Genomic DNA, 12000 nt, shown 5'->3' with positions numbered 1-12000 from the left:
GTACTTTCTCCTACAACCATGGCCTAACTTCTCAGGTTCACTTAGACTTTGAATATCAGATTGATTTTGAGCTAATGAAAATTTGTCTCTTGCACTATTGTACGACTCTAAGAATATTAAAGAAAAGAGTATAATAGTATATAATATCCAAATATTCTGACGTGAAAAGGTCATTTATTTATTAAAGATCCTGGATTTGTACACATTCCCGCTTGAATTAGTTTCAATATTGTCTCTAACCATTTTTGGCACAAATTTATTTTGAATTTTTGGGTGGGAAAACGCAAAGTCCCTCAGAAACACACCAAGAAATAGGTACAACCTCGACTGCTTAATATTCTACTAAATTGACAACTGCAAACATATATATAAAAATTATACTATAATACACGTATAAAGTTAAATAAAAAAATATGATCTCAGAACAAATGTAGAAGTGGTGTTGGTCCATTTGATCGAAAAATTTGTGATCGAATACTATTTGATCGAATTCAAAAGTATTTATAGTACCAGTTGGTATATTTTTATTTTACCGAATGTCAATATGAAGTGCAGAAGGAATAATGATGGAATAATTCATTGCTTTAACTGTATTAAGCCACAAAGATGAAGATATTGTTACTTTTTACACTATATGATGGAATTTTTTATGACATCGACGATAACGGCCCGTTGTTTTTGATATATATAAATAGGGTCAGGTCAGGTTAGGTTAGGTTAGGTTAGGTTAGGTTGATGTACGCGTGCCGTAGGCGCGTATGCACCGTTGTATACGAGGGGTCTGACCACGTTCACGGCCCTTCTATTGCTAAAAATTATGTACATAGTTCGTTTTTTAATAGGTCTTTCTATTAATTATGTCCGAGATAATATTTTGTTTTCTACGTCACTGCGCTCAGGTTTTTTTCTGTATATTATTTTTTGAATTTTTGTTGTTTTTTAGTAGTATTTTAAATATAGCGGAGAATAGTTTGAATCTGTTAGTATAGGTTGTTACTATGGCATCTAACAGTAAATGTGTTTGTTTTGACGATTTTTTATACGTCAAAGAAAGAACCTTGATGAAATGAAGTACGCCACTGTTTTAGGTGGCGATGTATACGGAAATGACAATTAAATTGTAAACAAATTAATTAATTTATTAAATTTGAATATGCATATTTCTGTTGTTTGTTTTAGTTACTTATTATGGAGAAGTACTATGGTTATTTTTCTTAAGTACAGTTTAAAGAAATAATTATTATTCATAGAGTCTACTGTATCTCATTCTGACTAGATGTTGCCTTTTCGATTTACTCCCAAAAACTAGTAGTTTTACCCTACAGTAGCTTTCGATCAAATTTCGTTCGATCAAATGCCATTCGATCAAATTTCATTCGATCAAATGCCATTCGATCAAATGCAATTCGATCAAATGGAAATTCGATCAAATGGAAATTCGATCAAATGGGACCCGTTCGATCATTTGGGAATCGATCAAATAGACTCAAACCGTAGAAGTGGAAGAATGTAAAAGAATTTCCCCCTTTTCATCTCGTAGAAATAAGCATTTTTGTTTTAAATTAGACAGAGAGTAGATAACAATTTTGTTAGTGTTTTTTCATTAATGATACAAAGCTGAGATGATAATAATGGGTATGAATATAAATCTCCCACACATTCAATAACGTTACCACCTACATAAATATTTCTTCCCTGAATCCTGATCTTGAACAATAAACTGAACGGTAATAATTTCACCAAAAGCGAGTGTAAAACAATTGTCACCGTTACGTTTAGAAACTAGAAATTCTGCGCACTGTACTTTTTCATATACAATAACATTCGGTGGTAAAAAGGGGTAGTTATGTTTAATTGCTTTTTTTAAAACAGGAATTTCTATTATAGTAGGTGGTTTTAGGCTTACATTTTCACTAATTCGTCTAATTAGCTGTTAAAGAGGTTTATTTGGGGTACATAATTAATTCTTTAAAAGTCAAAGATAATTTTCAAAACGGAAAGCGCTAAAGTTATCAAGAGGACCGTAATTCTTTGTGTTAAAAGCCAAGTGCGTTAACGCATGGATATCACTCGGGGTTATTATAAAAAGTCTCAAAATGTCGTTGACATAATCGCTGTAATTTTGGCAAAGTTCGCCACTCCAAAGAATGTATATAGCGCAATGTAATAACAAAAAATTAGTGGAAATGTTATCCGACACTACACCTCTTAAACACACTGGACCCGGGTACAGTAAAAACTGCCTTAGATCGGTGGCTTTCCAACGCTCAAAGTATTTCACCGATCTGGGTTTTATAGCGAATTCCTTTGGTATGTAAGTCTTAATTAAATCCAATTTACCGGACAAGTCATTGCGTTGTTGGATATCCAACCTAACAGCTCGCCTACGTTGTTTTGGCCACCAAATTAACAACCCCTTCATAACACCCAGACGCAGTAAGTTCATACAGGGTGGGTGGAGGCCTCAGCCGTGGTCCAGCCTTGGTACTTCTCCTAGTACACCGAAGTGCTGCGCGTTGAATACTTCTACAGGCTCTGGTAGGCCAAAAATAGACCAATGAGAGAATTAGAAGCGCATCTTCCAAATGCTTTTTCGGGCAATTGGTTAAAGGTGTTATTGTGTTTGTTCCGGCAACTGAAGCTCCAGTTTCCGTGGTAGGAGTGGGTATTCGAAAAATTCAGTTTTTCGCTTGTTGGTTCACTTATTTTGAATTTAAAAAGTTCGGAAAATAAAGATATCGGGATAATTTTACCATTACTACGTAGTTAGCGATAATGTGTTCTGAAAAATTAGTAAATCATTTACAAACTATGATAAAAATGATTTCTTCACATCTACCGCTTTGTCAATAACCATTGTTGGTGTAAGAGGGCAGTGTGGAATTTTGCAAGTTCGATGGGAATCCTCAGAAAATGTTTTCGCCAATGCAATACAATAGCAAAACAATAATTTCGTAATAAGGAATTTACTAATTTTTCAGAACACATTATCGCTCACTACGTGGTAATGGGAAAATTATTCCGATATCGTTATTTTACGAACTTTTTAAATTCAAAATAAGTAAACCAACAATCAAGAATCTGACTTTTCCGAATCGCCACTCCTACAACCGAAACTGGAGCTTCATTTGCAGGAACAAACACAGTAACACCTTCAACCAATCACCCGAAAAAGCATTTGGAAAATGCGCTTCTAATTCTCCCATTGGTCTATTTATGGCCTACCAGCGCCTGTAGAAGTGTTCCACCCGCAGCACTCTAGTGTACTAGGAGAAGTACCAAGGCTGGACAAAGGCTGGACCACGGCTGAAGCTTTCACCCTGTATAATCATACGGGAATTGATTTACTATGTAACCAAGGCTAAGGCTCCCCAAATAAATGATACTCGTCATCATCCTGGTTTCGAAATGAAGTGTTAGAAGACCAAGGACAATCTATATCTAAGAACGTAGTACTTTTTTCATAATATTCCCCGTGTACCACGCATTTATCACACGATTTGTAACCAGTATGCCCTTTATTTCTTTTGTAATCAGCCTTTGCCGGAGTGTCCATAATAAATGGCCCATTAAGAAGACACGTTATTACCCTATTTTCAAAGTGAAACCCTGTCTCTTGTAATTCTAAAAGCTTTTCAATTAACGGTTTAAGGAACTCTGTAAAAGACCCAGGTAGAGGTCGGGGATGGTTAACTTTTATTCAATAGATAAAGCTCTCAAAATTATTCGTAAAACTTTTTGATCAAGTAATTTATATTTATGTATTATCCGATTAATTTTTTGATAAATTTGTAAAATTAATCGAAAAAACGTCGTTTTTTCGATAAAAACCTCAAATTTTACGAATAATACATGTTTTTAAATCATTTTCCGAAATATTAACCGGTAAATTTCTTTGTTTACACTTTTTTCCCGAAAAAAATCAATTTAATCATGGATAATGATTAACCGTCCCCGACCTCTAGACCCAGGTTTAGAGACGCCATGAAAAAGTCCCATCATAAATGGATTACCAATCATGCCGTTTTGAAAACTAAAAATATTACATAATACTGGCCAAAAATGTTTATTAGTGCTTTTATATAAAGGCAGACCATTCGTATTTATGGCGAAAGATAGATCTTGATTATAAGAACTTTAAAAAGCCTTGAATTCTAACTTTCAAACCAAAGTGGTAATATTCCCCATTATCTACTTTTAAGGTTTCAACAGTTCTTTGGGTTTTTAAAAGTATACGTGCATTTTTTGGTAGGTCAGTGGGCTCATGACGTCTTAAAATTCTAAGCAAATCATTTATACTCGCTAAAGTAGCGTTATGTTCTAAAACCCATTTTTGAAGATCGGACCGTATATCTAAATCAATATTTTCGTCATCTAACGTATCTGCCAAACTATCAGAACTATTAGTAGAAATATCGCTATCTGAATTATCTAATTCTAAAGTATCTTCATTAGAATTGGGGAAAGGTAAATTGGGAACTTTGTTTTGAGTGTTGCGATTAGAGCAATTACCTGTAAATGGGATTTGTTCTGAATCCGATCTTTCAGACACACTATTGAAGTAAGTTTAAACACAGCAAACTTATTAGAGCAATGATAGTTTATTTCATGTCACTGAGAATCTGATGTATTTACAATTTGTAACATATATATATATATATGTATATATATATATATATATATATAGGAAAGACCTTTACTCTGACGTCACATAGTTATCAAGGTTCATAGTTATCAAAGTTCAAGATTAGTTTTTTAGTACGTACAACAACTTTTTTTTTAACAGTCAAATGTTTGAGGTTTCTTCACAATTCGACCGGAACGAGTAGTTGTTAAGTCTTGTGAGGCCATTGGCGTTGTACATCTGGTTTCCGTGCCAGTACTGATCTCTTTATGGGGTTGACTAAATAGAGGCCGTATTGCAGGAAAGGGCGACGGTGGAATAGGACCATGTCTGTCTTGGCGCCATGACGACGTAGAATTTCCTTGTTCGAACGTCTGAGTTAGTGAGGTCGGTTCCTGTACTGTTCGCGGAACTGATACTCGCTTTGTAGGTGTCTGCTCGAGTCGTTGGGTTTCAAGCGGTGTCTCAATCCACTGGATACGTCTTCCCGGAAGCGTAAGGAAAACTTTATCCATGGATAAGTCTCGATATGAAGAGGTAGTTGGAGGGAGCGTTGGAAGGAGCACTCTGTTTGGAAGTTTCTAACACTTATTTTCTTTATTCTGAGTGTTAATTACCCTAGGACGTAGGTGAACTCTGGTTTTTCTAAGACAATGCCCTTCTTGAGAGTTGAGAATATAAGAGTGTGGTGCCATCTGATGAGAAATCGTCGCCGGTATCCATTCTCGATGCGCATTCTGATAGTACACCGAATCGCCTGGGTTAAATTTTGCTGGAAAGGGATGGCGTGAAAGAGTCTGTGCCTGGACCATAGCACGTTGCCGTTCATGTAGGGTGTCTTGGATTTGTTGGATAGGATACTGAGGTTGTAACGTTTCCTTGGTCGTTGTGCTCTCGGTCCGAATCTGTCGTCCCATCAGCATCTGCGCCGGGGTTGGTAGGTTGCCAATTGGAGTCGTCCGATACTCCATCAGCACACAATTAAGGTCACGACCTTCTTTCTGGGCCTTGATCAAGATATTTTTAATTGTCTGTACTGACCTCTCCGCCATTCCATTTGATTTTGGGTAATAGGGACTACTCGTGATGTGTTGTACACCCCATGCTTGTAACAATTCCTTGAATTTGTAAGATCCAAAAGGAGGCCCATTATCAGAAAACAGCCGCTGTGGTGCTCCATATCTAGCAAAGTGAGGAATAAGAAACGGGATGACAGCCTCGGACGTAGTAGAACGCCTCTCTCGAGCCTCTATGAATTTTGAGAAATAATCAACCAGGATAATAAGTTTCTTATCTTTTACTTGGATAAGATCCGTGGCTACATTTTCCCATGGAAGATCAGGTACAGAGTGTGGCCGTAACGGTATCGCTGGATTTGCAGGGTCTCTAGAGCGGCAAATTTGACACGCTTTAATAAAGTTAGTTATATCTACAGTCATCTGCGGCCAGTAGACATGGAGCTTCGCTTTGGCTATACACGCCGTGGTACCTTGGTGTACAGAGTGAAGTTGCCGTATTACCTCAGTCTTCATGGTTCCAGGTATAAGAAGGCGATTTCCAAGATAAAGTAGACCATCAGCTTTGTTAAATTCTTCTTGGTGGGGCCAATATGACCTCAGTGCACCAGACAATTTCTTCTGGGTCGTAGGCCAGCCCTGGTAAATGTACGTTTGCAATATCTGGTGTACTGAATCATCGCGTGATGCTGTTTGAAACGTCTTCTGTTTTTGGTCAGAGAGAACAGTCAAGGAATGGATGGCGGCGAAAGACCCTTCCATCTCGGTTGTGTCAATAGACGTCTGTGGAAGAGGCGCGCGAGAGAGAGTATCAGCAATCGCTAGGGTCTTCCCGGGAACATAAGCAAGAGAAAAATTGTAGCGGAGTAGGCGCAGGACCATCCTCTGTAGGCGAGGTGACAGCAAATGCATGGGCTTTATTACAATTGCAATGAGAGGTTTATGATCAGTTTCTATACTCACATGGGACCCCACTATGTAATAATGAAACTTTTCACAGGCGTACAGGATGCCGAGTAATTCCTTCTCAATTTGGGCGTAGTTTTTCTGGGTTTCGGTTAACGATGTGGATGCAAATTCAACCGTTTTATCATCCTGGATCAGAGCAGTGCCAATACGCTTCGCAAGACGTTATTTTCCCATCAAAATCTGACTCTTACCCAAGCTATTACGATCTGTCAAGCTGATGAATCTTCAACTTATCATGCTGCGTTACAACGGATTCCTCAAACGCCCATACATGCTGGTATCGATGCCTTGTATGCCGCGGCGGGATTAATGCTTCCCGGGTCGAAATCATCGGGCCCACGAAAAGCTCGTGCTCTTCTATTTATATGGCGGAAGCTTGAGCTCGCGCTCGCACTCTTCTCTCTTCTCTTTTTATATCCGAAAGTGGAGCTCGCGCTCGCGTTCTTCTCTTTTTATATGCGAGAACGAGCTCGCGCTCACGCTCTTCTCTTTTTTCATCCGAGAGTTGCGCTCGCGCTCAAAAATAGCTCTCCCACTATTTGAGCTGAGAGTGCGCCCATCTCTGCACGTGACCCACACGAATTTAAAATTTCGTAACCAAACCCGCACTTTTATCGTTCTTTGTCAGAGCACGGCCAACTTTAACACTCGCGCAATAGCGGCCAACCCATTCGCCGAAATTCCACGAACAAGGATTTTCCCGTTATAAACACTCGGCGTTCAGCACCACGCTCGTTTTTATATTAGCTTCAATGCAAAAACTATTCTAAAAATAATTTTCCGCTAGGGGTGCTCGACACCTAGAGATAGTTTTGTTCGTAGGTTAACATAGAAAATTCAACGAATGGGCTGGCCGCTATTGCAGGAGTTGGCCGTGGTCAGAGAAAGAAAAACCGCCATCATATCCGACGGTTCGATGGTCCGACCTGGCAAACTCTGACTCAAAGGCAGGCTGGAGCTCGCCCTCTTTTTTTTAAAGAGAACGGAGCTCGTACTCTTCTCTTTTTTATCCGAGAGCTGAACTCGCACTCGCGCTCTTCTCTTTTTACACCCGAGAGTGGAAGTTCGCGCTCGCGCTCTTCTCTTTTTATATCCGAAAGTGGAGCTCGCGCTCACGCTCTTCTCTTTTTATATGCGAGAGTGGCGCTCGCGCTCAAAAATAGCTCTCCCACTCTTTTGAGCTGAGAGTGCGCCCATCTCTGCGTACAACAACTATTATCAGTGCCGTAACTAGCCTTTCATGGGCCCTGTGCAAGGACTTTATTTTGGGCCCCCATTATATAGAAATCACAGGAATTCAATTTATGGGCCCCCATATGGGTCGTGGGCCCTGTGCGGCCGCACCTGCCTTGTTACGGCACTGACTATTATCAACGGGAAAGTTATTTACTTGTGCTTATACGTTTTCTAAGTACGCCTTCTTACGTCTAATATTCTGACTTTTACTTAAATTACCTTTAACAAATGTTTCCCATTCATAGTTATTAATTTTAACTTAGGTCTAAAAATCGAATTTTCCCTATATGAAATTCCAAGGCCTAAACAGGCATTATACTATACATTCACTTTCGTAATAACGATATCAGTAGACCACTAATAAATAACAAATACACTTGTTTCAAAGATGAATAATAATTAAAATACAAATACCCTTAGGCTAAGTTCCTTGTATCGCAATTACAGTTGAATTCACAGGCGCGTTTAGCTTAGCCCACGCGACGTACGTTGCTTGTCTTAAATAGCCGCCACTTTGGCCTCGGCGCGGCGTGACGAGGCGGAGGGAGGCGCGCACTAGGCCATGACCAACTTTGATCAGCGCTGTTCGCGCTCCTAGCGGAATATTTAGCTTAGAATAGTTTCTTTTATACTGGGATTTCAAACTTATTCATATTAAAATTGTATTATTGTCATTTTTTCGCAATAACCTTGGGCAAAACTTGTAAATATTAATAAAGTAACATATATTATTACCAATTAATTAAAAACGTTTCTGATATCTATGTGATATTTTAAATTAAGCGTATAAGACGCGTTACTAACACCTGTTTTGCATTGAAGCCAATATTCAGCGCACGTAGTTATGGCGGGAAAATCGTTTGCTCACGGAATTTCGGCGAATGTGTGGGCCGTTATAGCGCAAACAGTGCGTGATCAAAGTTGGCCGTGGCCAGACGAGAAGGAATCTACTAGAAAGTGCGAGCAGACGACGCGTTGTTTTAAGAAGGGTGCGTTATAATCCTCGTACATTTGGTTTCTGAATAAAGCGCGTCGCGAAGACGTCCGAAAGTGGCACTCCAGATAATCATGAAAATAAAACTGTCCAGTTATTAGTCTTATACAGACGTTCAAATGACCGGGACTGTCTTAGTACACTGAGACTATTTTAAGACTTCAAAAAGACTTCTGTGAGCTGCTGGGGAAGCAGGTTGATTTTTTGACATATTAAGGCTAGGCAAAAACACGACGTTCTGTTTACAAGTGAAAGGTTTCCATTATTTCAAAAAGCACCATGTAAACAATAACTTGCGGGTCCTGGCTCTCGGAAATAATTCCTTTGAAGGAATCGAAATAAGTAGGAAATCCGAATTTTTAAACTGGTCCAAGCTGAATTTTCATAATTAGACGGAATTAAAAAACCGTTCCTAAGGAAATTTTCTACTTAAAACTGGATTCGATTGCCTCCACTATGTTGCCGTTTCTACGCTCAAGGGTTTTCACCAAAGACTATATAAATTCTTACATAGATTGGCTTGTTCTATATAACATAAGTGGAAGGATTTTTTGAAGCATCAGCGCCATCAAGTAGCTAAGCAAAGAAATAGTTGTAAAAAATAAACGTGACGATCCACTGGTGGCATCTGGTGGTCAGTGATTTAGTTCTTCAACGGTTTTCTTTTGTGAAAGTTTCAAGATTTTTATTTAAGTTCTAAATTAATTTCAACTTAATATATTTTCAATGGCTACAAAAACTTTTAGTAGTAGCTCTTTTTGCGCTTTCATTGATTGCAAAAATGAAAGAAGTAATAGAAAATGTTTATATATTTTTAAATTTCATAAAAATGAATAAAGGTAAGCTATCATTTGTTTGGATATTAAATTGCTATAGTCAACAAAACCTACATTTGCTGCTTTAATTTATAGATCTAAGTCTTGGGTTGCCAACTCCGGTCGTAGTGACCTGAAAGATAAAACTTATCTTTCCCTTAAGTCCTTTACTGTAGGTGTGGAACATTTTGAAACCAAGTGTTTCATGAATATGTTGAGAAACGTAGAAATAGTAAACCCAAAATTAATACTTATGTCGGGAAATAAACTTCGATTTAAAATTGGTTAAAATACAAAACGTTTATTGACAAAATGTCCATCTCGACAGTCAAAAACCACACTAACAAAAAATACAACATATTATTTAGTCTTCTGTGCGAATATAAAATCAAAAAGGTTCTCGCGCCTAGAGTTGGGGGGTTAGAGTTCAAATTTCCAAAACCGAGGATAGCTATAAAAAATCAAAGGTCCGACGTCGGCGAAGCGATTCCGTTACAAGGTCCACAAAACAAAATACAAGTTTAAAGGTTTTTTAATTTCCAACACACTCCCCCCAATGAACTTGTTCATTCCTTTACTATGTTTACTTCAAGAGGGGAAAGTAATTTTATCGGTCTTTTGATAATATTTTTGTTAGGTAACTGAACCCAAGTAGCAAATATGAGTCGGCCCAACCACCAAGATCGCACAATTTCATCACGTCCTTTAAATAGTTCCACAATCTTTCCCGTTTTCCACATCAAGCGAGGTACCTTATCCTCTATGAGGGCTACATCTCCAATTTCAAACGTTGGTCCATTTTTGGCTTGCCTTCTTTCCTGCGCCGAGCGCAATTCTAAAATGTAGTCTTTATGCCACCTCACCCAAAACCGATTTATATCTTCGTGTAATCTCTTCTCTGGAGCTTCTGTAATTGGCTGGTTCTGCAAAGGTTCTGGATGGTAGAGTGGTGAGTCGACCTTGGGTCAGAAAATGTCCAGGGGTCAGTGGCGCGGGTTCTCTTTTGTCAGAGTAAATATAAGTCAACGGCCTTGAGTTTATCGTCGCTTCTATTTCCGCCACTATGGTGGAAATTTCTTCCTCCTTTAGGGAAGCCTTTCCCAGTGTTTTCTTCAAAGTGGTCTTGATGGAACGGACCATTCTTTCCCAAAATCCACCCCACCAAGCCGGACTTTCCGCTATATATTTCCATCTGATTTTCAGATTGGCCACGTAATCTCTGACTTGCGTACTCCGTATGGTCTCAAATATTTCCTTTAGGTCGCTGTCGGCTTTCTTGAAAGTCAAAGCGTTGTCACTATAGATGATACGCGGAATTGCTCTGCGTGCCGCGAATCTTCGAAAAGCGTAGAGAAAGTGTTCGGCAGTTAAATTTGAAACAATCTCTAAATGAAAAGCTCTTGTGACCGCGCAGGTAAAAATGGCGATGTATGTTTTTCTGACATCATTGTCATCCTTTAAGAAAAGTGGACCACAAAAGTCAATTCCGGTTACGTTGAAGGTAGGTGCTTCCGTCACCCTATCAGCCGGTAAAGGAGCGGTTATCGCGCTACCCGATTTACCTCCGAATTTCTTGCAAATCGTGCACATCTTCAATCGCGATTTAACCTTTTGTCGCGCTCGTAGTACCCAGTACCGTTCTCTCAGATCAGTCAAGGTTCCGTTTACTCCAGCATGCTTGACTCTAGCATGATGGTGGTCAATAAACAAGTTGGTGAATCTGTATATGTCCGGTAAAATTCGCGGATGTTTTTCTTCGTAGGAGTAAGTTGAGTATTGTAGTCGTTCGCCTACTCTCATCAAACCGTCTTTTTCTATGAAAGGATCCAGATAACTTATTTTTAAGTCTGCCGGTAACTTTTCTCCCTTTCGTAATTTTGCTAACTCCTCCCGGAACGATTCTGTTTGTACGACTCGTACTAAAACAATTTCTGCTTCTATTATTTCTTCCCCCGTAATTGCGGCCATAATTGGTTGATTCCCGTTCTTCCGGATGAACTTGGCTAACCGTTTAATTCTTACGATTATTCTGAGTAACTTCCGTACGTTTCCATATCTTTGCCAATCCAAAACGGCTTTCATTATAACTGGCTCTGTTGCGCAGCTACCTTGGAAAGGTGCCACCTTTGATGTCTTGCAACGTTCTCGGTCATTCGGACGTGATATCCGGGAATCTACTTTTTTTTTGGGCCATTCCTCTTTCGGTAACCGAAGCCATATTGGGCCATACCACCAAGCTTTTTGCGCCTTAAGTTTATCAACCTCCAACCCTCTTGTTGGGTAGTCGCAGAGGTGGGCATTTTACGAATATTTTGCTATTCGAATATTTCCTTCGCCCAGTGAAGT

The 12000-nt window shown here is 39.1% G+C and overlaps 1 protein-coding gene across 1 annotated transcript; it reads right to left on the bottom strand.

Annotated features, from left to right (window-relative positions):
- Positions 1-10503: 10503 nt before the first annotated feature.
- On the bottom strand, positions 10504-11736 carry LOC149943360 (uncharacterized). The gene has a single exon (XM_090176052.1). It carries the CDS (start codon positions 11734-11736, stop codon positions 10504-10506), a length of 1233 nt encoding a protein of 410 aa, XP_090032178.1.
- Between the last annotated feature and the right edge of the window lie 264 nt (positions 11737-12000).

This window comes from Leiobunum rupestre, chromosome 5, assembly GCF_980474605.1.
Source record: "Leiobunum rupestre chromosome 5, qqLeiRupe1.1.hap1, whole genome shotgun sequence".
Lineage (NCBI taxonomy): Eukaryota > Metazoa > Arthropoda > Arachnida > Opiliones > Sclerosomatidae > Leiobunum > Leiobunum rupestre.
The sequence above is the reverse complement of the archived record's forward strand: the minus strand, read 5'-3'. Positions and strand labels throughout refer to the sequence as shown.

What these genes read in the sequence shown, in the direction of transcription:
- LOC149943360 (XM_090176052.1), bottom strand. Translation starts at nt 11,736, where the DNA reads ATGAAAGCCGTTTTGGATTGGCAAAGATATGGAAACGTACGGAAGTTA.